The 27621-nt window shown below is 43.5% G+C and overlaps 2 protein-coding genes across 3 annotated transcripts in view; both read right to left on the minus strand.

Annotated features, from left to right (window-relative positions):
• Positions 1 to 3291, minus strand: part of LOC119727210 (sushi, von Willebrand factor type A, EGF and pentraxin domain-containing protein 1-like) — a 31939-nt gene extending 28648 nt beyond the window's left edge. Inside the window, exons 1-2 of the mRNA XM_038199071.1 lie at positions 2590 to 3291; positions 812 to 973 (exon numbers count right to left, since the gene is read on the minus strand). Coding sequence (XP_038054999.1) covers positions 812 to 973; positions 2590 to 2967 — 540 coding nt within the window. The 5' untranslated portion in view covers positions 2968 to 3291. The remainder of the gene's footprint in view (positions 1 to 811; positions 974 to 2589) is intronic.
• A 2902-nt stretch (positions 3292 to 6193) lies between these two features.
• LOC119729315 (sushi, von Willebrand factor type A, EGF and pentraxin domain-containing protein 1-like) lies at positions 6194 to 27514 on the minus strand. Of its 2 annotated transcripts, none has more exons than XM_038201936.1 (29): positions 27427 to 27514; positions 26513 to 26782; positions 25327 to 25488; positions 24528 to 24741; positions 23557 to 23754; positions 21983 to 22144; positions 20698 to 20883; positions 20176 to 20272; positions 19729 to 19823; positions 19096 to 19287; positions 18123 to 18380; positions 17561 to 17694; positions 17096 to 17204; positions 16503 to 16700; positions 16086 to 16251; positions 15540 to 15684; positions 14898 to 15105; positions 14533 to 14694; positions 13803 to 13964; positions 13031 to 13192; positions 12623 to 12793; positions 12381 to 12493; positions 11738 to 11952; positions 11410 to 11594; positions 10623 to 10797; positions 9790 to 9959; positions 8799 to 8961; positions 8275 to 8428; positions 6194 to 7397 (listed from the first exon to the last, which is right to left on the minus strand). In XM_038201936.1, exons 2-29 carry the CDS (start codon positions 26777 to 26779, stop codon positions 7374 to 7376), a joined length of 4647 nt encoding a protein of 1548 aa, XP_038057864.1. In that variant the 5' UTR covers positions 26780 to 26782; positions 27427 to 27514; the 3' UTR covers positions 6194 to 7373. The 2 variants fall into 2 exon arrangements, with proteins under 2 accessions (XP_038057864.1, XP_038057863.1); XM_038201935.1 differs by having other exon boundaries at positions 9790 to 9971.
• Between the last annotated feature and the right edge of the window lie 107 nt (positions 27515 to 27621).

A 27621-nucleotide genomic window follows, 5' to 3' on the forward strand; every position in this document is an offset into this window, starting at 1 on the left:
ACCAACCAGTACAGGGTGAGTAAAAATAAACCCAAACCCAAAGAAATATATTTCGATATTTAAAAAAAGATTTAACAGCAAAAATAATTATGACTGATAAGCCAATGTAATAAACCACTTTTCGATGAAAAAAATACTTCAATTGCTCAATCCGTTCAAATTATATCACCATTTAAACGAAATGACCCTCAAATCGGTTTTGTCCAAAAATGCGATCTCAAGAATTGTCGTTACTATTGTCTTCAACATTAATAGCGATAAAACATCAGTTTAAAAGTTAAAAATATTCGACACAGTCCTTTTGAAGGACCGCCTTTAAAAATAAGTGGATTTTATAAATCAGTTGTTAGCCAAAGCAGGGTTGTTAATAAAGATATTGTGTACTACAGTTGGTGAACTGTGTCATTTTTTTGGTTGTTCCAAACAGTCAGAGCAAACAATAATTTTTTTTTTTTTGGGGGGGGGACGAATTTCATTTTAGGGTTACTTTGTTCAAATAGTGATAACATAATAACGTGTAGAGCAATTGAAATAATTTTCTCACTTAAAAGTAGTTTAATAAATGAGCTGCGAAGTAATAATTAATATACTTCTTTGTTTTTGGGTTCCGCTTTTTTGACTCACCCTCTACATCAATCTGTCATCCCACGGCAAACTATTTAATACCAATAACTGCAAACCATTATGTCAATCCAAGAAAACATTATTCTGCAAGAATGGGCCAGGAAACATAAAAGATAAACGCTAATATTTTTTGACACAGGAATTAACTAGTTTCTGAAAACCAAACCAGGACGAGCAATCCACTTACTCGTTTAACATCTGGCCGGCTGTGGACGAGTATCTCTCGGGCCTCCTGCAAGGCTTTGGCCGTGTCGGTGCTGCTGCCACCCGTGTAGTTCACGGCTTTCATGGCCGACAGGAAAGTGCATTTGTTGCCCGACTCGCCTGAAATGTAATCGATGTGTCGAGTCTGTTGGAAGCAAACAAAACAAATGAACAAACAAAAATGTATGAGCATCCACCGACAAAATATCAATTGCGATGATTAGTTAAGAATAACTCCTGATATCTTGATTGCAAAACTGCATGTTGTGCCATAATTATGCTTAGTTGTAATATCAGTTCATGATATTTTGCTATTGAAGTTTAATGTAATGTATTTATATCATTAATGTGGTGGGTGACTTTTCGAAATTATCAGAAACGTTTAAGTACACTTTTATCGTTTAAAGTCTCGGTTGTTTCATAATGAGATCCTGTATTGTGTTTTGGACAATTGTTTCTATACCATTTCAAGGGCCCATGTAGTGTTATTGTTTTGATGTAATTCTAGGAAGCGCATTGAGTGTCCCATTGAAAATTATTTTCAGTTATCGTTTTTGCCATTTTCAAGGGTATTTTGGTGCTTTTTGGTTTTTATGCTAATGCCGATGTCCATATTTATGAGCAAAAGTGTGATGTCATTTCAGGCATAAGACTCAATGTTACAGCTATTTCAGCATCAAAAGTTGCCAGAATTTTGGATATATCGCTGTCGTAAATTTTCCTTTTGTGTTGATTCCTTGTTGTGTCAATACTTGGCAGGAAGCTAATGAGCAAACTTTTCTCACAAATATTTAAAATAAGTAAATTTTTGGTTCCACAATTTGTACAGATGACCTCTAATTTGAACAGTGTCTTCCTGAAATCACATCACAACAACAGCGCCCTAAATGTTAATGTTTAAACAAGTCCACTGTTCAATACGAACAACCAAAAAAAGGGATGTCAAATATCTTTTATACATTTGAGAGAAGTGGAAAGCTGCACAAAATATGTTCTTATTAAAATTTTACTTGATTCATGTACCCTTTTACTCTTTTGTAATTAAAACAGAGTGCAATATCACAGATCAAATGACCGTAGTGTCGTACAATGAGTTGGCCAGCTAAGACGCGTAGTCCGTGGGAGAAGGCAGCCAGTCATTTGTAGTCAACATGCCCAGCCGGCAAACCAACCGGTACACCGGCCAGTCGACTGGCGAACCGACCTTTTGGTGAACTAGCAAAACAAACCGAGCAATCAATGGCTATACCGGCCACTTAGCTAGCCAACTGGCCAAGTAGGCATGTTTAGTTACTACCTAGCAAGCAAATCGATGGACGAACCAAAATCCCAGCGTAAGCTTGCTATCTGCTAACCAGTCGGCTTTCTGGCCAGATGGACAGTTGGAAGTGGTCAACCGGCCAACTGGCCAACTGGCAAATCGCACGGGCCAACCGGCAAACCGGGAAACCGACCAACTGGACAACCGACCTAATGAGAAAACCAGCTTAACCCTACCAACCATCGAACCAATTGACGGGCAACCCGAAAACAAAAATCAGCCATCCAGTAAGATAGCCAGCCAACCGTCCAAACAACCAACCAGCCAAACGTTTAATAAACCAAGCAAACTGGCCAACCAACCTGCCAATCGAACGCGTACCAACCAACGGGGCAACCTGCAAAGCAGCCGGCCAACCGACCTCGAGCCACTCGATGTGCCATTCCGGCGGGCCGGCCATTGGTCTCACCCTTCAGCCCACCACACACAATAAAACTCACCACATTCTCGCTGTAGCTGACGATCGCTACCTGGGTGGCGTTCCAGCCGATGCTGAACTCCGTCATCAGGCTTTCCACAAAGAACAGCTCCACGCCGAAGTCGTCGGCGCCGATGCTGTCCGAGCTATCCAGCAGGAAGACCAGCTCGGACTTGCCGTGCGGAAAGACTCTCCTGAATGCGGAGTCCAAGATGCCAGCCTGCTGCTGCATGGATGCATGCGGTGCCAGCAGGAGGCAAGCTAGAATGACAGCCACCTGCGTTGTCATGGTCTGGACCGAGAAAAGAGAAACACAGATGACGCTGACAAGCGGCGTTTTGATGTAATTTATAGTAATGGACTCTACTTTGCAGGAGCTCCAGGGGAACAACCGTCCCATGCATGGGCGGAAAAAAAGCAAACATTTTCTGTATTTTTCTTGGTTTCATCAACATTTAGGCACTAGAATGACTGTGCACATGTATTAGAATAATGTAAATCAAAACAATTGTTTGCTTCAATTATGCATTTAATATGAAGCTGCTATTTGATAATGTAGTGGACTATTATGTAAGTTGGCCATGTAAGAGGCAAAATGATGTTTACTATAGTACCAAACATTATTTTTGATGTTTAATGTTAAGATTATTAAGACAGTTACCAGTACAGTAATATGCGCCATTGGCGTAATTAGGGTCCATTTTGCAGTGAGGTACTTCAGGAGGTCCTTATTTCATGGAATGGGAACTACATTCTGAGTGTATGTAGGCGCAGGAACGGAACAAGGTCCTCGGGCGGGGCGGCAGAGGGGATCCCCGTGCCTCACCTTAAGCCTAGTTAAGTTTCCATATCGACGTAAGAAACGCAAAGTGAAACACGTATGCCACTTATGGCCTATATTATATTATTGCACATTCTTGCTGATCAAAGTTTGAATAAATTGAACTTACCAGGGTGTTTTGTCTGACCATATAAAAGCTATCTCTACCGATCTCGGGCTGTTTTTCTCTTTCAGAAATGCTAAGTCCAGAGCTATAGGAAGCAAGTATGTTGAAGAACTTCAACATCCGCAATGACCAGATGTTTGCTTACTCGTACTAGCTACCGGCGTACACGGTACGCGTACATGGTACATAGCCTACGTGAGCTCGTGATGTTGCCCTGCAGTGATCCCTGGTTTCCGTTTCTCACTCTGGGTAAGTTCCGGGTTTGCTGGTATGTCACTTTGCCAACAAATAAAGAAAGGAAACAAGGCCAACATAACTGCCCATATCAGTAGCATGCACAAAGTGCAGCTCGTGTGTTCTAAATATTCTTCAACACTGTCGGTAAGGTTCTTACTGTTGGATTTTATTGTCGTATACTGAACCACTTCAGTATGTTGGAGATCTTTTTTTCACGCGTGAAAGTTTCGAATCTGTGGGTACCCGTGGACTTGAGGGTTGAGGATGGCCTGGCTTGATTGTCTTGTTTTTTTGGGTGCAAAAAAAGCGGTCACTGTCAAACGTGTTACCAATAAAAAAAAACCCGTAGAATAATTGTCAGTAATGGGTTCCTAAAATGACGGTGACCGTTATTCCCAAACAAGTTTTCCGTAATTTGCTGTACTGGAACGCAATATAAAAAAAACGGGGTTTGTGTGATGGTGGCACTGCAAACGGATGGGATCAAGGCTGGTGCGCGCATAGAATGGGTAGGGCAACTGGCTTAATGGGAAGACAGGGTAGGATGCCAGGCAGGGCATCCGGCCTGGTGGACAGAGGGTTTTGTGAGACAGGGATGCATTGGGTTTACCACGGAGGTAGTAAACGGGTCCTCGGATTTACTGAGACCCAGTACCGATCACCCATAATGCATTGGTAAACATCAAGGAACAGCTCAGTGAATTACCATGGTGGACCTGGATAGGACGCAAAACGAACTTTCCATGCATGCATCAGACTTGTATGCGAATCACAGCTTTAAAACGGTGGTTGTGAGGGTGGGAAAAGGAACTTAGCTGGGACTGGAAGGGTTACGCCCAAAAGCGCTGTACGTATGCACGAGTAATGAGAACTGTATACGCATGGTCTGCAGGCCTACGTATTGTTAATCCCACCATGCGTCATGGTAACACATTTTACGGGAATTTTCCGTAACGCGTCCATTCTTAAGCCTAGTTTCCATATCGACGTAAGAAACGCAAAGTGAAACGCAAACATGACTCAAACTGCAACGCAGACATATGGAAACATTTCATCAGGAAGTGTCACCGACAACTCATCTCGCAAACGATCGGCAAAGTTTAACCGGTTAAACTATGTCGACGGTTCGCGTATTATTTGTGTGCAGCATATCGTACTTTAACTAATCACATCACGCACCCTAACATGAATATTTTATCACGCTGTGTGGATGGAAGACACTTAGGTTCTCGTAGTGTTTTCCCTTCAATTAAACTTATCCCAACCAACAAAAATATTTCATGAAAATGGACATGGGTTCGAACCCCAGATATTGCGATCCATAGTTCATTCCACTATCCACTAGGCCATTGTGGCAGCTCGACGAAAGCCGTTCTTTGACATGCTTTAATGTACATGCATGACAGAGTGATAGCAATGGTGTGACGTCATTGTTATTTTCGAGTTATGAATAAACATCGAAATAGCTGAATATTCACGATCCATTGACGATGTGTTCTGCAGATAAAAACAGCACCGACGGTTCCGCGTACTGTCTGCACAGTCTGCGTATTAAAGCTGAACGTCGATGTGGAAACCAGGCTTAAAGGGAAGATACAACATTTACAAATATCAAAAACCGAAATGACCAAATTATCACGAAATGACCTACTTGATTGTTAGAGAATGATAGTCTTAAGCATCCTGTAAAATCGTAGCTCTTGATGTGCTAACATTTTCAAGAAAACTTTTCCAACGCTGGTCGGCCGACCAGCGTTTGAGAAAACTGGCTTTTTTCAAAAACTGCTTCAAATTTTCATATTTAGTTATTTCGCATTTTCTTTGCAATTGATTACACACCTGTGAAGGAGTACAAGCCTGCTAGACTGATTCTATGACCTTACAATTCCCCAAAGTCTAAATTGCTCCGTTTCATCTTAAGTGGGGTCAGGGAACCAGACTACAAAAACATGATTGGTTTTCTTGGTTTTTCCAGGATCTACAAGCCCATAACGTGAAACAGGTCCAATTAACAATATTTTCTTTAACATAATCCTTCAAATCCATTTATGTCGGAAAATTGCAGCAAAAGCAAATGTTGTACACTCCCTTTAATAAGGATGGTGCGTGCAAAAAAGATAGGAAGCCGTAAAAAGCCCAAGGTTTAAACCCAAATAAAGTTGTCAAATAACGGCCCCAAACGTTGTAAATAACGGGAAACAATGCCTTAATAACACGGAAGAGATGGTTTGAATGGGGAATGATTTAGATTTACAACCCTTTTGTAAAATTAAGGTACTGCCTTCGGAAAACAGTTATTTTTACAGTTTCGGTACAGTGGTAAAAACTGTGAAATGTTCATTGAGGTAAATAACTGTATTTTAACGGGGGGGATCCCATATTTATACAGTAGAGCGAGTTTTAAACGCCACCTAAAAACTGACAAGTAGTCACGGACACAGATCCGTCCAATATGTCAAGCGGAGCTTGTGTGTTTAATGTACAAATATCAGAGTTCCACCGAAAGTGAAATTATAATTGGGTTCTTAAAAAAATAGTTGTGGCTGAAACATCTGGTACTTATCGTAATTGGTTTGTAAATACATGTAATTCCCAATTTCACATTCATATTAACTCTCATATGAAAAGAAATTGTCAACATTTTAACAGGTGATGAGATAAAACTATTGAAACTTGTGAATTGATGATAGAGCGCTTGAAATGACAATAGGGAAAATTGTATCTAGCAGCATATGAATAATACAGTTGCAATATTACAAGAGCAGAATAATAATTATCTTGAGTTGATTTTCGTTTAAAGCAAGTACCGTTTTAGAACCGTTTTTTAAAAATCTCATAATAGTGTAACATATTTTTTTCTTCTACATTCTTGAAATAATCAGTTATATGCGAATCTATGCACTGAACAAAAATGAAACGGAGTTGACTGCATAATGTCCGTCGGGGCATCCCTTTTTAATTGATTGTTCTCATTTCCGAACGACCCTATTTTGTGCTCCAAACCCAATAAACATGCAACTTTTTTTTTTATTACCGCCGACCTTGTCTTGAGCTTAAACTACCCCCCCCCCAAAAAAAAAAACCCAAAGAATATAGAAATGCAGAAAATGCAGAAAACAATTCATGTAATTTAAAAATTCGGGTAATTTAAAAAGCAATAGAAAGTAATTATAAAACTAAATTTTACGCGAAGCACGGCGTAAAGCAAACAACGCAATCCCAGACGATGCCAGGGTATTGCCTCTCAAAAAAGCAGGGATTTATGGTGTACCTTCACTGTTATGCATTTGTTAGTCAACTACATTTTGCCATAGATGGCTTTATTATTTTGTTCAGTGATATCAACTCTGATAAACTCATTACAGTACACGAAACAAGAGACGATACACATTTGGCATCATTCAATTTTGCCATCTTAAAGGGTGCAACTGCAGGTTTTTTTTTACTTCTGTAAAATAAGATTTTTGTTTTCGCCGATCGACCGACCCTACTTCAAAGGGAAAAAAAATGAGAACCATAGAAATGAAAACGACGCATTTAGATATTTCTTGTAGTCTGCACGAAGTCTAGTTGATGTGGTGAGCTTTATTCCCGCCTTTTTTCGGTAGTCATGGGGATCTTCTCAGTAGGAATCGCATCCGGGCACCTACAGATCGGGAGTAATCGTAAATAAAATTAGGACTGTCAACTTAACAAATGGAGCAAAATTAAACCGTGACCGAATCTCGTGTCTAGTGCTATGATCTATAGTCTTCTCACATTATAACTACGTGGGAACAATTTGACCATAGACGTAGCCGTAGATGTTAAAGCCCCATTTGACACATGTACAGCTAAAGGCCGTGTCCGAATTACTTGGCAACGGCTTGAAATAACACACGAGTCTATGGGAAGCTACCGTAGACATTCGTGTAATTTCAAGTCGTAGACCAAGTAAAAGGGACACAGTCTTACTCGGAAGTAACAATTCCGGCCAGTAGGATGCACATAATCATTTAATACATTAAGGGCTGTCAAATGGAATAAAATCCATGGCTTTGCTTTTACGTTATCCTGTATTTGCTATCTTGACGACAATTGGGTCAAATCACAACATCACTGATGGGTTTTATCAAGACACGAGCAGGCGGTCTTCAAGCAGAATTTGTTGAGCAGGGGTCAGGACATGTTAGACCAAAAAGATTAGTATATTTGGTAGTGATGCCTGTTAAAATCTTTTGTGGCTGTCTTTGTTTTTTGAACCATTTCAACGCTCAATAAGACCGGAAGGCAGCCCACCCAAAAAACACAGGTGAATAAATCCAGTTTGTGATGTGCGCACTGCAAACCAGTGATTTACGTACATGTCCCAAGGGAGCTGCTCAGCGGAAACTAGTGGAAATTTTCCCACTAAGCGGAAATCATAAAATGACATTTTGGCAGGTACCCTCTTGTTGGTAAGCCAAAAAAAAAACCTTTTAAAATTGTTGCCTTTTGAACAGATCTACTTTAATTCATGCATATGTTTAGGTCAAGTTCCCCACCTCCCCCGTCGCGTTTGTGGGTTTAGGCTCCAGTCCTCCTTCCAGTCCCGCAAGGAAGTCAGACCATGCCACCACGTTGCCCTTCTCTTGGTGGCAGAAGTGGGATAAGTTCTGGATGTCGTCCTCGGGCAAAACACGATCCCAGATATTCAACCTTCAATAAAAATAAAATCCCAAAACAAAACAAACCTTACAATAAGTTACAATGTAAAAATAAATATAGAGTCACAATTTCGTAAATAAAATATCAGTTGTGTACAATCAAAAAATGTAATGAACTTATAAAATGCCACTTAATTTTAGAATCTCTTTTTAAATTTCTATTGTAGATTGTTATTTAAGTTATACGCAGTTTTATGTTTATTTGGTTACAAATTGTGGGAAAAGTATTTTGTATGTGTACAAGATAAGTTTTCGGAAAGGGAAGAATGCCACCTGAAAGTGTATATTTATTTCGAAAGTGGAGGGAGGAGGGGAAGGGGGATTCGTCACCATCGCCCCTAGTTCGGGATCACTCATCTTACTTGTAAATTTCTCCGAGATATGCCTCCCTAGAGCTGAAGGCTCCGCCGATCGCGTCTTGTTCCTGACCCAGGACGAACGCGCCCTGGCCCGGTATGGCGTCTGTGCTCAGTCCGGTCCCGTTGGCTGCTTTCGTGCCGTTCAAATACAAATGCCACTCGCCGACTGTAAACAGAAGTGAAAACAGAATGAATGACAAAACAAACACCCCAACAAACCGAAAAATAAGGCCCCGAAAGAACTAACAAAAATGGGAACTTTGAAATGTGCACGTCGGTTGAAAAATAACGAGAACTGCACATGGCACAGATATAATCTTGTTTCATATTTCTAAAGATCGTGTCCTATTCTGTTTACGAAACAAACATCCATATAGCCTCTAGATTCTAGACTGAAAGTATGTTGTTGCAGTTGTTTCGGTGTTCATGTGCCGTTTCATTTCTCTCTACGTATACCCTTTAATACCATAATACAACTCACGGACGTAATTCACGATATTGTATTCCTTGCATAGTCGCGCAAAAGCCTTTCTTTTTGTTCGGATTTTTCTGTCTTCTTCTTCTTCATTTTGTTCCCTCAAAATCCCTTAGACTTTGTACACGTTTTTTCTACACGCGACTTTTGGCTTTAATCTTTGTCATAGATCATTGAAAGTAAGCATAGGCATAGTCCTTAATCCTTATAGCATAGTTGTGTCCCGAAGATTGACGTCATGATAACGTCATCATGGGCCACGTGACATCACGTTAAAGATTAATAAGATTGTGTTCAATGAATTGAAGACTGAATGAATCAAGTTAAGCACATTAGCCTTTTGAGTCAAACAACAAAATCCGACTTGAAATTGCAGCCTCTTTCGGTTGAGAACTCATCCCACGAACTGCGGCAGTCGCAGCTCAAGCGTGTCACCGGCAAAACAGAAATATAAGAGAAATGAAATTGGAAGCCGTTCGCTGATTGTGTTTATCCAACGTGTACTACGTGCGTTCTCACCTGCACCGCGCCAGGTAAACGCCAGGTTGTTCCACCGCCCGTTGTTGACAGCCACCTCGGTGAAAATCACCAGTCCGTTCACGTAGACCCGGAGCGAGGAGCAGTCCGTCACGGTCAGTGCGTTGTCGACGAGGCGGCTGCCGGTGCCGGCGCCTCCTCCTGCGGACGAACTGAAAAGAAACCTGGGTAAAATAACAGTCTTAGTGCCCGTAATAACAGTCTTTGTTTACGAGAGATGCACGGGAAGTGCACACAGGACGCGTAGCCTTTTACAATATCAGTTCGAACAGCCGAAATGTGAAGGTAAAATTTGATTTGAGGATCTGAGTTTTGAATTACAGGGGGGGGGGGATATTTACCCAGACCTTTCTTTGAGCTTTTACTGACTTCATATACTTAAGTGTCTTTTAATTTAGTGTCTATTAGTTTATGTTACTGTTACCTCCATTAAGTGTGCCTTTGCTTTCATTATAAACACAATTATCAGCACCTTCTAAGTTGGTAATGTATGTTATCAACGTTCCAAATCGAAGCAAGTACAAACAGCACTAAATTATTGGAGACATAATGGCTCACTGTTTTTCTCTTGGTATTCGAGTCCTTACCCCTATGCTATGATGTACTTAACAGAGACGATGAAAAACAATAACCACGCCTCTCCATTAACCTTTGTATTTTGTGCTTGCGCACACTCTTTTAGGCTTTTTACAACAAAAAACTAACACACAGACATTAGACATTAGACTGACAGACACCCAGACCGACAGACGACAGGCAGACAGACAGACGGCGTAGGGACTTTTAATATAGGACGCTCTTGGGTCATTGCTTACTTGTTTGCTGGTTTCATGGCGGCGTAGGAGATGGGTGTTCCCATGTTGGTGGTATCAGTGGTCCGGAGCCACACGGACAGCGTGATCTCTTGGAACTCCACGTGTCTGGTCCGGATGAGGGAGAAGTCGGACGTCAAGGAACTGGTGAAATTCAGCAGAAAATTCTGGGACATTTCTACATGGAACGAGAATGGAGAGTTCAGAAATCGAAGAATTCAGCGAGAGAAACAAGCTATAGAACGTGCCCTGTCCTGCAATGAAAAAGTTCAGGTCTACAAGAAGGATCTGATGAAAGGGTTAGTTCCCTAAAAGATGAATACAGTTCATCCTTGGTTGTTTCATCGTTCACGGTTGATGGAAAGGTTCCTGGTACAGGTGCAAGAGGTTGCAAGATTTAAAATCACTGAAACTTACAGATGCTGGTAGGTCAGCAGTTGTCCATGAAAAGGCTCGATTTGGTTCAGTTCGTTTTTGGTAGGTTAGGTTCGGTTCGGTTTGGTTTGGTTCTCTGAAACTGATCATAATTAAATGCTACATAGACGGTTATCCTACATGGCATGGTTCGGTGCGATTCGATTTGATCGGATTCGGTTTGGTTGAGTTCGTTTTGGTTTTGTTCGGTTAGGTTCGGTTCGGTTCTGTTCTCTTAAACCGATCAGGATTAAATGCTGCATGCAAGGACGGCAATCTTACATGGCAAGGTTCGGTGTGATTCGGTTCAGTTCCTTTAGTTAGTTCGGGTCGACTCGGGTCGACTCGGTTTGCTTTGCTTCGGGAAACTTCTCACCTGTCTCACAGTAGTGTCCCGTGACCCCCGGCGGGCACAGGCATTGGTAGCCAGCGATGACGTCACTGCAGGTAGAACCATTGGCGCAGGAATGATGTACACACTCGTCGATGTTCACCTCACAGTGAGTCCCCTCAAACCCAGGCACGCATGCGCACTGGTAGCTCCCCGGCGTGTTCTCACATCTTAAGGAGAAACGAAATCTTATGTTATCATGTATAAGCATTAACTTACCAAAACATATTTTATTATAAGCTGGCAATCCCAGATAATGAACAAATCAGTGGGAGTTATGGAAATCCTAATTGTTTGGTTGTCATGGTAATACCTTGCGCCATTTTGGCAAGGTAGAAGGTCGCATTCGTTGACATCTGTCTCGCATCGGAGTCCCTGGAAGCCAGACTGGCAGAGGCACTGGAACGAGCCGGTCGTCGGGATGCAGAACCCCTCGTTCAGACAGGCCTGTCCGGCGCAGGGATCCGGCCGGTTCTCGCACAGCGGGCCCCAAAACCCGTCCACGCAGTCACAGTCAAAACCGGCAACCTGGAGTGAAATTAAATTTAAAAATGAAAAAAAGAAAGAAAGAAAGAAGAAGCTGCAAACTGCTTGCTGACTGAATTGACCTACAAATCAAACAAACTTAGTTTGGATTTTAGCAGAACCTGCAAAGATTACGCCAAAATCGAAATAAGTCGTCAAAAATATATTTCAGTGATTGAAAAAAAAACCCATATCATTATGATGATCGATATCAATGTTGAAAACTCAAATTAGACTTTTGCACGGAGGCACCATATTGGAACAAAAATGAGGCTGTACCAGCTGAACAAAACACCCTTTTGTGTCGTTGGCATAAAGGTTGCTAGGCTATCACGTAATAATCTATCCCAGCAAAGAACAAAGTTTTGATCATGCATGGTTTGACTTTGGTTTGAGGCTGTTCTCCGTTTGTAGGTGGCGGCATACCATACCTGATCTTGGCACTTTGCTTCATTCTGACACGGGTCTGATAAGCACTCGTTGATTTCCGATCCGCAGAGGGCGCCCTCGTATCCGGCAATGCAGAGACAATCAAATCCACCAACTGGAACAAAATTACACAATGAAGAATCAAAGGAACGTGAACATGAACTAAAAAAAAACAAAAACAGAACTAGCGAATGGTCTTCGGGAAGAGGAATTAAATTTTTTTAAAACGCACTTTGAACATTACCTTGATCGACGCAGGTCGCATTGAAGAGGCAGGGTTGAGACCGGCACTCGTCTATTTCAGTATCGCACGTAGTACCAGCGAAACCCGTCACGCACTGGCAGTGGAATGCGCCCCTGTGGCTGGTGCACTGCGCGCCATTCTCACATGGGGCAGATTCACAAGCATCGATCTCTGCGGATTAAAAATAGTAGTGTGTTAGGGCTCGAATCTAGCTACTGGTATTTTGTGTCCTCAGGCAAGCCACTTTACCTCACCTTACTCCTCTCCACCTAGAAATTACTAATGGGTAAGCCTCGACCAGCATTGGCTGGGGAGTAAACCGAAATGGAATGAAACATCCCATCAAGATTCACAACGAAAATTGATCAGCATTCGGCATCAAGTCATTTTTCACGTTCCTTTTCTTACCTCTGCATTCCGCTTCAGATGTCGCACCGTCAACAGCCGTCGTCTCGCTGCCGGCACAAGGCACGCAGCGGGTTTGTTGCTCATCTGGCTGATACGATCCCAGAGGGCAAGGCCGACACGGCCGCAGACCGGTCGCACTGAATGTTCCCGGGCCACACACAGCTGTGAAGCAAAGGTATGTGTCATGTCATATGAAGAAAAACCTATTTTTTTCTCAGATGTGTCCATTGTAAGCGGTAAATACAAACTTTTACTTCACTTTTGCTCATTTGCATCACTGTGAATTTATACTATTGCAGTGGAGTGAAAAACTTAACTCTTCATAATGTTGTGTTTCTGGAAATTGAATGTTCAGCGCCAACCGGCGATTACTTTTAATATGCAGCATACTAATGGGATAAAAATGCAACGTCACAGTAGTTGACGTCACAGTCTCGCGTTATTACATGAAATCACGCTGCATTACTATTTTGATAATTATATGCCTGGCTTAGGTTTTATCCATTTAGAAAGCACATCCTTAATAGATAAATGATTTTGAGAATTCTACGGTGATGTTTTACAATATAGTTCATAAAAGTACGTTTTCTCAATTCACTAGTCAATCACGCAAGTCAAAGGCCATCCATTCACGAACCAGCTGTCATAAGGAAATATTACAAAGTCGTTCCTTTGTCATTGTTCATCCATTGCATACTTGTCGTGTGATATCAGACCTGTGACTAATTTGTGTGGGACTCGAACACAACTGGCTGTGCCAATTTGGGCTTGCCTTGGCAGTCGCTCGCTGATCTGGATCCCTTTGCCGGCGTGGTCGTACCCTCCCTGCACGGCAGGCAGGCAGTCTGCTTGAAGCCTGGCTGGAAGAAGCCTCGCGGGCACGGCCGGCACGTAGCCAGCCCGGACGGCGAGTAGGTACCGGGTTTGCACTCCGCTGAAAATTGCAAAGGAAAACAAGCCAGTGTAATCGTCACTCACCTCAGTAGCGAACGCCCGTTGTTGAATTAGCCCTACAGGTTGTTTGTTGTTTACAAGGGGTCAAAAGGCAGAGGAGAAGCCACATAATAAGTCTTTTTGTATTTTGTATTTACTAAATCGGGAATTCTGCTCTCATATTCCTTGTTTCCTTAACCTGGAGGCAAGTGCGACATGACTGTGCGAGCTAGCAGTGCAAAGCACAGTGTATTCAAAATCTAACCACGTTTGCATCATGTCCCTTTCAACCCTCCGCGAAGCCAAATTTACTCAAAATATTCCTCAGGTTTGTAATGTTCTCCAGCCAAGTAAATGCCCGAACTTACTTCACATTCGTTAGTTCCTGCGCATTGAGATGGTGAAATTTCCTGCCAAAAGCTCCAGCGTATGGTTTGTGTATTTCGAGCTAGATCAGGAGGTCTCTGCGTCTCCTACCAGTCTTTGGGGTCTCTTCGGCTCAAGCAGTCATTAGATTACGGGCTTGAAATGTCGAAGAAGGCTTTCATAAACCAACAAACTCAACTTACGGCGGCATTCGCTGACATCCTTAGCCTGGGGCCCCTCAGTCCACGTACCCCAGGGGCACGACTTGCACTGATCCTGGCCGTCCTCGTCTTGATACGTGCCTTCATCGCAAACTCGACAGGCCTGCCTGTTGCTGTCCAAGTAAGAACCCACGGCGCAGCTGACTGAGGAAGGGTAACAATTGCGCACATAAGAACGAGAAGGTCATGTCTTGGCCAGAAAGAGTTAAACCCCACATGTTGATGGCCGATGCAAAAGGAGGACCCAATATTAAAATCAAAAACCATGTCAAACTTAGATAGCCACCGTATGTATTGAAAATGAAGTCCAAAAATGTTCGAGTTACGGATAACTTGTGCGCACTTACTGCAGTCAGTGCCGTCCAACGCGACGGACCCATTCTGACAGAGGGGAACACTCTGGTTGACCAAGACCGAGTCCTCTACAACGGGCAGGATCTGGTTATCAACCACCAGCTGCAGCTGACCAGCCTGGGCTAGTTGCTCATAATCCCTGCTGATTTCATCCAGGGTCCGCACGGCGTTAGCCAACTGATTCTCGAGTTGCGTTTTGTCCTAGAACAAAAAAGAGAAACCACAATGACTCATTGAACTCATAATTTCATAATATAAATTAATTCATTACTGTAATGTTGCCATTTGCTTTTAACATGACTTGGTTCAAGTGGAGCGTAAGCTAAGTTGCAAGGGGTGGAATTAAAGTATTAACCACAACAACTCCCGCAACAGAGATGGCCAAGAAAGAGTACCATGAAGGTATCTCGACGTTTTGGTCGGTATGGTAGCTCTTATCGTCTTCAGAAGAATGCCTACACTCTAGGGATTGTAAAAACATGCCTCATGAGCAAGCTACAAGATTGCATCCCGAAGGAAGTGAAGTGTGACAATACTAGGAGGAAGTTCCCTTAAAAGAAAACAGATTGATAGAAATGGATGCAGACACTTTGCACAAATGCAAAGGGGGTCCTGTGTTCGGGAATGCACCTTACCACAGATCGTATTCGAGTCGTTACGGTGAAATCCAAGGTGACGACGTTAGCGAAGTCTGTCTCGTCACCCGGGCCGGCCGCACGGCGCCTCCGTCGCCGTGTGTTCTCGTCAATTTCCCCGCAATATACGGTCACGTACTCGACCCTGTGGAATACACCCCGTGCTTTAGTAAATACGGATTTTGGAAGTGCATGTTACCAAAAATGCATATCGAGACATCTTGCACTACAGTACGAGACAACGTACACACATGGAGGTCACCGTCATAAGGATAAAAGCCACTATAAGGGCTACTGAACGCACAGACGGACACAAAGGCCACTTCCCCTGTAAGCCTATACCCCCAAACCCCCCCCCCCCCCCACAGTTACGCACTATACATTACCTTATCTGGAAGCATCCAAAAAAGGCCCAATAACAGATAGTGTTTAATGAAGAGCCACCTGGCGAAGGACGCGCATGATCAGCACATTATGTTTTGATTATACCTCTTCTTCCCCCACAAAAATACGTATCATGATTTCAAGCTAAAAGATGCAACGTACTCGCAGGAGTTTTCCTTGATGCAGCCACCGTTTTTCCCAAAGATGCTGTCCTTGAAGTCTTCGATGAACGCTGCCTTGATGGCTACCTGGGTCTTCGAGTTAATGCAGTCTCCTGCGTAGTACTGGGATGACATGCCCCGTCGAGATCCGTGCGCTGGAGCTCGTTCTAGAACCAAATTGAAAGAGAAACGCTTAAGATCTTTTTCAGGTGTCATATTATGCCTTCTCTTTCAAAAACAAGGTCAAAGTTTGTAGTCAAGTATCCCCTAATTTGAAAGTTTGGGAAGAAATCAACACAACGACACACTGTTTGATCTCCGACTCTCAGTTATTAAGGTGGTTTAGAGACCAGGGTCACCCACAATCCGTATCCCTTATAAATGAAGGGCTTATAACAACAATCAAGAGGGATTTCACCTGAGCAGTCTGGCCAGGGCATGGTCTTTCCAGATGGTTGAGTTCTCCACGTGCTGCCAGAGCAGATGTACCATATGGCCGGTGTCTCAGCGAATTCGAAGTCCTGGTTGCAGTACACCCGGCAGAATTGGCCGAACAGCCACTGGTCACAAGCCCTAGCACCGTTACGCGGTTCAGGGTAGTTCGGACAACTGGAAGCTAAAACGAGAACGGATTTAATTGCTTTTCATGATTTGTTTTGCCTTTGGCGTTTAGCCGACGTACTTTTATTAGTAGTATACGTAAGCAGTACTGTCCAATATGCTTACTATAATCTTGATTGGGTTAGTTTCAATATTACACGAACCAGAGGCATTGACATAAATTACATTCCTCGGGAAGTTTGGAAGGTTTTGCCAGCATTTATGGTTGAAGGCCTGGCGCATGGTTACATGAGTATTACTTAATATATTGGCACTGATAAAAGCGGCAGCCTTGAACGTGGATATAAAAATAAACTTTTCCCTAAGAGAAAAAAAAAAACAAGTTAAGGGTTCTTGGAGCAAGATAGAGGTGGTAGTGATGAAATGGTCGTAGTGATGGTAAAAACTTACGTCCAAGGCGAATCGTAAACCGACATTCGGCACTCAGTCTTGCCGAGTCTGTAGCCGTGTATGTCACAATGTGCGTCCCCCAGCTAAGTTTTGCACCTTGCTCATGCGACTGAAAAATAGGAACCAGAACAGGCTTTCATAACGTAAGACTTCAAAGCACTTGATTACTTTCTCCTCTCTCAGTTACCGTCTGGATGAGAGTAGACGAGTAGGGAGATTTCAGAATCAAATTTCTGGAAAAAAACGTCGGTGTCAGAAGACGCGTACACACCCAACCCCACATCTATGGTGGCTATATTGGGAATCGAACAAGAGCAACACCAACAGAGGCCGGGCCAACTGCAAATCTAGATATGCCTTGCTTGTTGATCACCACGAAACACCTTTAACGATGGTTGCCCATAGTAAGGTCTCGCAAGGGATGTTTTGTCAATGTTATCTTATGTTTGTCAATGTTGATCGTACCTTGACAATTTGCAGATCTTGCTTGGAATTATCGGCAAATTGGGGCTCGTCCCACGTCACAGCTTTGACCTTGTCTGCCGAGGTGATGTCAATAATTGGCCCAGGACAGCTGTCCACTGTCGGCGGCTGTGTATCTGTTGGGTAAGAGTCATTCCGAAAAAAAAATCAAATCGGTTCTCTTAGAATTATGTGAGGCATCCGTTTATCAAAATAGCTTGATGTAGCCGTGACGCTGCGCATCCTTGATAGGTACGAATGCTCAGCATGTCGACCGGGATCGTGACCGATGATCTACCAACCGCCCTATACATCACCCGAAATGCTCGGTGAAGGTACGTGTATGTCGAGCTAAATTTGAGACAGTTTGGATCGCATGAAAACTGTACATCTTAAATTGCCCCACGATCCAGTGCAACACATAACTTCAATTCGCATCTATTCCTGAGACTCAAAGGCCTAATTGTCTCACACCAAATTACTCTTTTGTGGAACTGATTCACTCTTCACCACTCTTGAAGGAAACATAATAGGCATACGTTGTCTAACATGGAGAAATTCTTACCAAGAACTACCACTTTGAAGGGGCAAACTGAGCTGAGGCCGGCGCTGTCTGTCACGGTGTAAGTGATGACGACCGAACCAATCTCAAAGCGGTGGGGTGGCTTCATACCGGACGGACTGACCGTGAGGGTCAGGTCATCCGTACCGTCCTGGTTGTCTTGAATAATCGGCATGTCCCAGCTCACCTCGGCAGAGGAAAGACCGGGATCGGCTTCCTTGACCACTGAGGCTGGACAAGTTATTTCCGGCGGGACATCATCTAAAATCAAGGGTTAAATGAATGGGGTTATAATAATGTCGCAGAGAGAGAATCGTTTGCATGGTTAGAATCAAGAAATCTCCTGCGCTTTGACACGACCAGATTATTATAGGCATTGGATATAACCGCATAAGCTGGTTCCAAGCTTTATTGTGAGGAGTGCTAAAACGGAACAACAGCCGGCTACCAGGCAACTAAGTCTTCGACGTCATCACAAACACACACATACATACTCACGCACACACACCCAGCTCGTTTTTACTGTACTCATGAGGACCTGCCCCTTTCCTTCTTTTGTTCCCTTTTGTTTGTACTTCGCCTTTTTCTCAACAGCCCCCATAAGGTTTGTACACGAAATTCTCCCGAGGACTAGTGCCCAGGTCCTTGGGCCCATTGAAATCGCACACACCCCATTGTCCCAAGTCCTCAGTCTGAATGGATAACCCACACAGACACCCACACACAAAAATGGGCATCAGCCTGCCATAAACTGAGATTTAATTGGTTGCTGGTTGTTCTGTGCCTTGACTATCCTTCATACTGATTGGTCGAGCTTACAAGTAAAGGGAATGACCATTGGCCCGCACCGGAGGTCATGAAGTCTCCTTATCAAAATGGCTGCTAGCTATCAATCTCGCCCCAGTGTTGTCAAGCAAATGAGTGAATTATCTACAGGCCCACAGGAACTTGGTTGACTTAGAGACCTTTGACTTACCCACGCAGGCAACCTCTTCCCCAGGGCTTGACCAACTGCCGCTGGCCTCGCACATCTTGAAGGTCGGGCCGACCCGGCGGAATCCTTCCTTGCACTTAAAGATGCAGATGGACTTAACCCGTTGCTTGGTGGCGCACTGCGAGGGCTCAATGGAGCCATGGCGAAGCGGGGGCAGTATGGGGCAGGTGATGGCTAGATGATGAGATAAAATAATCGACATCAATAAATTGGCCATCTATTTTACGTTCTGTGGATCTCCCTGTTCTATTTGTTCAACACGATTCATGTCAATTCGAGAAAATCAGTAATACATAAGTTTTTACAACCATGCCAAAGCTTGCTGACACTGACACTTTGAGCTTATTACAGACGAACCCCGACCCCAAATAGCCGCAGGCCGTGTCCATATCGCTTGTCAAGAGCCACTGTTTGGGTCTTTGCCCATGACCATCACATTAGAGAAATCGGACAATAGACATAGCCGTAGCTCTGGAAGCCAGTCTATACGGTCAGCCAGTCTCGGAACGGGCTTCCAGTAATGGCGAATGTATTGTGATTGTAAAGTGATTTGGTGTCGTGATTGGTCCGTACGTGAGGGTTCAGACCATTACGCACTGCGTACGGCATACGTACGTCTGCAGGTGAAGTCGTCTCCAGACCACTCTCCGGATGCTGTGCATGCACGCTCTCGGCTCCCAGCAGGGTTGTACCCATTTATACAAGTAAACCTGCAAAAACAGACAGTACTCATAAATTTTGGAGTTTTTCAGATATACATGCTATTGAATGTGAATAAGCAAGGAAGTAAATATTTTACTAAACTGTAACAAAAAGGGAATAGTAATAATTATTGCAGAGTATACATCAAAACAAACTTTAGTAATTAGCCATTAATGAATTGCCATAAGATAATCACAAAATGAAGCTGGAAACAGTAGGCTATATTATGTGCTTGCATCAATACCGAAAACAAAATTTCAAACTGTGGCCTCGTTGTTTTTACTGTGAAAGAGTGTAAGAAGCGGGACTCGAGGGCTTCTGTAGGTGTAGCAACTACACCCATCTTAACACCCCACTGACCTGCAGATTGTGCCGTAGACGTTCAGATTGCCCGCCTCCTGGTTCTGGCAAGATATCAAGCCGTTGGAGGGTTTGGATAGGGCCGCACACTGTACCTCTGTCAAGTCAAAAACGCCAACATCAAGAGTGCTTAAGTATCAATATCAATGCTGAACAACCGAGTCTCATGCATTCAGTCATTAGGTTTCGCTTAAGATGTCCTTTCAACAATCGCATTGAATGATGATGCCCCTCTTCATTGCATCCGATGAAGAAGCTGTTGCTTAGAAAGCTTATTCAAACTTTAATTTCAGTTAGTCATTTGAAAGATTGGGTAATTATAAAGGTTTTACAAAATAATTGTCGTCACTGATTTATGAAATAACATTCTCTGCAATATTGTACGGGATTTTGAATTATCGGCCTCGTCTCGGCTTTGGTTTCAGGAGCGTTCAGACCCCTGACTTTGGGACTCTGGATCATGGTATGCTTTATAAACAACGAGTAATTTGATTGGATGTTGGTATTACAAGATAATCTTACTTCGACACTGTTGTGTTGTTTCTGTCCAGTGGCCGTTGGCCTGACATCGGCGTTTGGCCGAGGCGGCGTCCTCCAGCTCGTAGCCGACGTCACACTGAAACGAGCACACTGATTGGTACTTGTGGCTGCAAGGGGAGGGCAAAATCTGGCCGTTTCTAGGAGACGTCAAAATCGGGCAGGTCACCACTGTAGATTGTTGACACAACAATAAAAGGGTGAGTTTCACATCCACAATCGCAATAAAGGCCTGCTGTCACTTCTCGGGAATGCGAGTGCGAAGCGACTTTGACGCCACGAAAAATTCAAATAACGAAATTCAAAATGTGTTGAACTTAACCACAGCGTCAATATTGTGTTTGCGTTCGCTGTCGCGCGGAGTATGAAACGACCTTGGTGCAAAAACTTTGACAAAAAGTTGCCAATGAAAAATTACTGCAGGACATACGGAATGTGAACGTCGACATAACTGTTCAACTTAAAAATATAAGCTTTTGGAAGTAACATGCACACCTATTTAATAAGTCATGTTTTTTCATTCATGATTTTTTGCTCGGCCATTTAATACTCCTCGTTGTACCATACTGATTTAGCCACTGGCTATCACTTGTGAACTAGCCAAGCTGGGGTCTCATCTCGTCCCAAGAGTTTGAAACACTGTTACCCCCGTACAAATTTAACGCCAATAAATTGCCGCTGTGGAGCGCTGCCCGTGACGTGGTACGTGGGTTCGAACCCTGACGGGGGGAACATGGTGCTTGTGTTCTGTGGCAAGACACTTTACTACAATTGCCTCTCTCCACCCAGGAGTATAAATGCGTACATGTGAAGGTAGAGACCAGAATGCGCTGATCTCGAGCTGCTGCAAAAAATGGTCCCAAGGCCTGATGAACAGGTGTAATAATGATTGTGAAGCGCTTTGAGACCTTTAGTATAAAGCGCTATATGAGCTTTACATTATTATTATTAAATCCTGCCCATCGCGTAGGCCTCAAGCACGGGAGGCTTCAAGTGAATAGCTATTCGGAATCGTTTGAACAGAAATGTTTCGCTCTGGAACAAGCTTGACTTGCCTTGTCTTCATTTTACGGAAACATTGTGATAGGGTGAGGGAGTACCACACACCGGCACCTGTTTGGTTTGTATTAGACCATGACATGAATTTTACGAGCCTCTTCTCCCTAGTCCGTCACCGCATCTTAGAGCTTCAACCTGATACTCTCTTTGAGAACGCGGCAACTTCACCTGAAAAAAAACCCGACCACCGGAATTCAAAATTCCCACTTACGCCTGCAGGACTCTTCACGCATGGGATCCCCCTCGTAGCCTTCCTTGCAGAAGCACGCTCCTAGGAGTTTGCTGCCCTCAGCGGCTGTGGTCGAGTCAGGTGGGCACGGAGTGCATCCGTCCGTGGGCTCGTAGGTGGACTTGTAAGTTCCGCGTGGGCACACTGAAATGGTATAGAAACGACAAAAAATGCAACCTTGCCATCAATATGCGTTTCACATCACCAGAGCAACTTTTCAGGGACAAGACCTTTAACAAATCTTGTCAAAATTGAAATCGACAGAAACTCTAATTTTTTTTTACCGCTAACGGTTTTCAGGAAGTAAAACTGAGTTTATACTCTATTGCATAAAAAAACATAAGTGAAAAGATGTAGTTACAACGTTTTTTTTGAAGGATTTATTGCTTTGCAAAGGCAGTACCTTGCAAACTCGGGTGTGAAAGGCTCACACTATACTACTCTCTCCCTCTCTCTCTCAATAAAAACGCACTGAGCAAATAACAACAACACACATTGAAGCACCCACTACCCGATTATCACACTAGATAATATTTTAAGTAAAGATAATTTAATGTGCCATCTCGTAAATATGCCATTTTTTTCATGAGTAACAAATATCCAATGCTGGAAACACAGCCTTTATTTTTCTAAGCACTTTCTCAGTGGGTTCATGGTTTTGATCACAATAAATAAAAGTGTTCCTGTGTACCTGGACGGCATACGATAATCCATCCATCAAAAACACATGCTTGTTTCCTTTAATATCAGCAGTAAAATCACCAGATGTTTTCGCCATCTAAAACTTTACATGGCGTGATTCTCTTGTGAGTTCTCAACTTCATGGTAAATCGATCGACTGTACATTCTGCAGGTTTGATCATGTTTGTTTATCGCAGGAAACTCGTTAGCGGAAACCGGAGCTAGCGTGTTCCGTGGGGATTAAAGCTACGGGGAAAACCCCCTCATAATCTCGGTCTTATCACCGGTGGTTGAGAAAACAGACCGTTTGGGTCACCGTGTCAGGGTCCTTCCGCGGTCCTACGTGCTTTGAACGCCGTCCAACTTTGATGACGATCCTGATATTTCTCCGCACAAACTCATCGAAAGTCAGCATAAGGCAGTTGTATATTAAGTTTGCGCCCTTGAAGAAGATTAGGTTTATTTCAAGATCACAAGTCAACCTCATGTCTTTAGTGAAGACACAAGTCGTTATCACAAGTAGGCCTAAAAGGAAATGAATGTCTTTATCAAACTTTATCGCTAGAGGCATATTCCATAACATAGCTAGCTAGAGGGGTGTTTTCGAAAAAGATGAAGTAAACTTGTTGAACAAAATCGTTGGAAATCTATAATTGTTGATTTGTTTTGTCTGTTGGACCAAAAAGTGTTGACTTTTTGTCCGAAAAGGTATTTTTTTCCGGCTCGGGTTATTATCAGCGTCCAGACTCCAAACCGGTCTTATACATAGTGTTGATAACCGGCCAAGCACACATTTATTTCCTTATTAAAACATGAATCATTATATGACACTGATTGACAGTTGAAAACATATTAAGACAATAGAATACACTTACGTTTGCATTGGTACAAGAAGCCGTTGCGTCCGTACGTGCCGGGCCCGCAGACGCAGGCGTGACGTCCACCGACGAGCGAGCACGTGCACTTGGCGGTCAGATCGCAACAGCCGTAGCCGGCCTCGGGGAACGGCTGGTGGCAGAGACTATCACACAGAGTCTGGTTCACGGAGTCGTCGAACATAGTTTCATGTGGGTCTAAAGGAACATGGAAACACCAAGTCGGTTAGATTCCACTTAGAATTCGGAGAATATTACACTAAAAATCCGAATCCTCTAATTTCAACAAATTTTCACAATGGTTTAGGGATAATAAAACAGTTTCTTTGTAGTGTTTGAAAGTAAGTGCTGACTTCCCCTGCATACTGGATCTGCCCTTACGTTTGCAAAATACCTGCATTTCCCTCCTCCCAACAAAGTTTACAGAATGTTGTTTTTAAGCTCTGGTAGGAGCTTCTACATGTCACTTGGTGGTCGTTCGGTCGGTCGGTCCCCGGAAAATTAGCCCGCCCTAAGTTTTCCATAAAATTATGACTGCCAAATTGTTATTTCAAGACAAAGCAAACAAATTAATTTAATACTTACAAATATTGTTTGTAACAATTCGGAATGATGTTTATCAAAAGTTGGTAAATGAAGTAAAAATATGTGCAGTAATGTTATAGTCGCGTGGTATTTATCACGAATCGCTATAAATCCAGTTATAAAACGGAAATATGGTGTTCCATATGTGCCATCAGCGTCGCATTTTTGGGCGTCGCATATTTTAAGCTCTGGCAGGGTCCATTTTGATAGATTTCATGCAGGACTTTCATGCAAGACAGCCAGAGTTAATATTGTGAACTCGCAAGTGTTATATCTAGAAATTGGTAATTCCAATGAACTGTTAAGCAAACTGGCGTTATACCGCTTGGATTGAATTTTTGTTGTTGCGAACTTCAAAGATATTAAAAAAAATCACTGGAACTAACCACCGCGAACCCGTAAAGCCAGCCTCTCGAAATCATCGAAGCTGTGATAGGCGAAGTAGTGGTCGCCGGTCGAGGCGATCCGTTCGAGCTGGGTTCGAACCAGGAGCCCCACGCCGATGGTGAAGACTTCTACCCCATCTGCCTTGAGCTGGTTGGCTACGGTCACCGGGTTGTCGCCCGTGTTGGAAATGCCGTCACTCATTAGGATCACCACCTACAAGGGAGAGAGAGAGAGAAAACAAGATACATTGTGTTGATTGCAAAAGTGTTGTCGATCAATATCATTATCAATCACACGTCAATGCAAGTCGGTCACAATTTGATCGTTTGTCGAATCATAAGTTAATTTCTAGCCAAATCGCACATCATTCACGACTCAAATCATAAGTCACCATACGCTGACAAAACCCAAGTCAACAAATTCAAAACTTATACATTAAAGGGTTCGTCAGTTGACTGCAAATCGATAGATGAAATTTGCTTCTTGGTTGAGATTATTCAGACCTGTGGATCCGGACTTTTTATAGTTAGGCCTATATACGTATTGACTGGTTGATTGTTAAATTGTACTATACATGTAGTGCTTGTAATGATTAACATGCACCTTTTAATGCTGAACAAATACATCGATCTGTCGATCCAACGGCAAACCATTTAATACCAATAATAATTGCAAACCATGTGTCGATCCATGAAAACATGGGCCAGGAAATATACAACCGAAACGCCACTGATTTTTTTGATAAAGGAATTAACTAGTTTCTGGGAAAATAAAACCAAGTATAAGCCAACCACTCACTGGTTTAACATCTGGTCGGCTGTGGACGAGTATCTCCCTGGCCTCCTGCAAGGCTTTGGCCGTGTCGGTGCTGCTGCCGTCGGTGTACTTCACGGCTTTCATGGCCGACAGGAAAGTGCATTTGTTGCCCGACTCGCCTGAAATGTAGTCGATGTGTCGAGTCTGTCGGAAGCAAAACAAACGAACAAACACAATTGTACGAACATCCACTGACATATATCATTGCGGTGATTCTTTACGAATATAGCCTAATCCTGATGTCTTGATTGCTAAACTGGTTTACCATTGTGTACAGTCGTAATATCAGTCCAGAATGTTGTGGTATTGAGGTTTAAATGTCATGTACATGTATTGATATCATTAATTTTATGAGTTAATTTTTGAAATCATTATGAGATCCGGTATTGTGTTGTGCACAATCGTGTCTGTATTATTTGATATTTTTGCAATTAAAACAATGCGCGATTTAAGATCAAAATGACCGTAAACTATTAGTGTCGTATAAATGAGTTGGCCATTAAAGACGCGTAGTCCGTGGGGAGGAGGCAGCCAGTCATTTGTAGTCAACATGCCCTGCCGGCAAACCAACCGGTAAACCGGCCAGTCGGCAGGCGAGCTGGCCTGCTGTCGGGGAACTAGCAAAACATTAAAAAGCCGATCAATCAATGGGCTACCGGCCACTTAGCTGGCCAACCGGCCTAGCAGACATGTTTTGTTACTACCAAACAAGGGGAACAAAATTGGCTAACTAAAATGGCTAGCCGTCAGCTGGCCAATCTGCTAACTTTCTGGCCAGCCGGATAATTGAACTGACCACCTGAACAACCTGCCAACCAGCCAACCGCGCCGGTCAACCGGAAAACCGACCAACTTGACGATCGACCTGTACGCGAGAAAACCAGCTGAACCCCTACCAACCACCTTCCCAACCAACCGACGGGACAACCGGCAAGGCAGCCAACCAGTAAGTTAGCTGCAGCGAACCCAGCCAACCAGCCAACCGGCCAAAAGTTAACCGACTAACTGGCCAACCGACTTGTTGAACCAGGCCGCGGGGCAACTGGCAAAGCAGCCGGCCAACCGCATCAGCGAGGATAACCACGAGCCTTTCGCTGTGTATATACGGGCCAACCCTGCGGGCCATTGGACCCACCCCAGCCCACCACACACGCGCGGTAAAACTCACCACATCGTCGCTGTAGCTGACGATCGCCACCCGGGTGGCGTCAGGGCCGATGCTGAACTCCGTCATCAGGCTCTCCACGAAGAACAACTGCACGCCGAAGTCGTCGGCGCCGATGCTGCCCGAGCGATCCAGCAGGAAGACCAGCTCGGACTTGCCGTGCGGGTAGTCGCGGCTCAAGGCGGATTCCAAGATGCCAGCCTGCTGCTGCATGGACGCACGCGGAGCCAGCAGGAGGCAAGCTAGAATGACAGCCACCTGCGCTGCCATGGTCTGGACCGAGAAAAGAGAAACACAGATGAAACTGACAAGCGGGGTCTAGGTGTCATTTATGGTAATGGACTCTACATGAATGAGCTCCTACTAAAAGTGAACAACCGTGTCATGCACGGGGGAAGACAAAACAGTTTATGTATTTTTCTTGCTTTCAACATAAACAGCAACAACATCAGCGAAGGCACAGATGACTATTATAATTTATATTTGATTAAACAGAATTCTGCGTATAATATGAAGCTGATATTTGATAATAATGGACTAAATATGCAAGTTGATCATATAACAGGAAAAACGATTTTTAATTTCTTCTTATACCAAACAATATTTTTGATGTTTATTGTTAAGGCTATAAAGGCAGTTACCAGTACAGCAATAATTATGCGCCAGTGGCGTATTAGGGTCCATTTTGCAAGGAGGTACTTCAGGAGGTCCTTATTTCCTGGAAAGGGAACTAAATTCTGAGTGAAGGCACAGGAACGGGCAAAGTTCCGCAAACGGGAGGGCGGAGGGGATCCCCCGAGCCTCTCCTTAATATTTACCCCACTTATTAGCACCATAGGGCCTATGTGTTTTTCGCATTAAAATTATTTTACCCTTGCACATTCTTACCGATCAAAGTTCCAATAAATTGAACTTACCAGGGTATTTTGTCCAACTAATACTAGCTATCTCTACCAATCTCGGGCTGATGTTCTCTTTCAGAAATGTTAAGTCCAGCGATAAGAAGCAAGTATGGTGAAGAACTTCAACATCCGTATAAATACCAGCTGTTTACTAAGCGACCGGCGTGCACGGTTGGTGCTTCGTGGACCAACCTCTCATCAAGGTCTCGG

This window comes from Patiria miniata, unplaced genomic scaffold (assembly GCF_015706575.1).
Source record: "Patiria miniata isolate m_02_andy unplaced genomic scaffold, ASM1570657v1 HiC_scaffold_20, whole genome shotgun sequence".
Lineage (NCBI taxonomy): Eukaryota > Metazoa > Echinodermata > Asteroidea > Valvatida > Asterinidae > Patiria > Patiria miniata.

Bases quoted from the DNA above. Each gene is read 5' to 3' on its own strand.
- LOC119729315 (XM_038201935.1), bottom strand. From the start codon at position 26,779: ATGGCAGCGCAGGTGGCTGTCATTCTAGCTTGCCTCCTGCTGGCTCCG. The intron at 14,695-14,897 runs GTAAGTGCGCAC...ACCCTTCCTCAG, and splicing joins GTTGGACGGCACTGACTGCA to TCAGCTGCGCCGTGGGTTCT. The intron at 13,193-13,802 runs GCAAGCCCAAAT...TTTGCTTCACAG, and splicing joins ATCAGCGAGCGACTGCCAAG to CTGTGTGTGGCCCGGGAACA.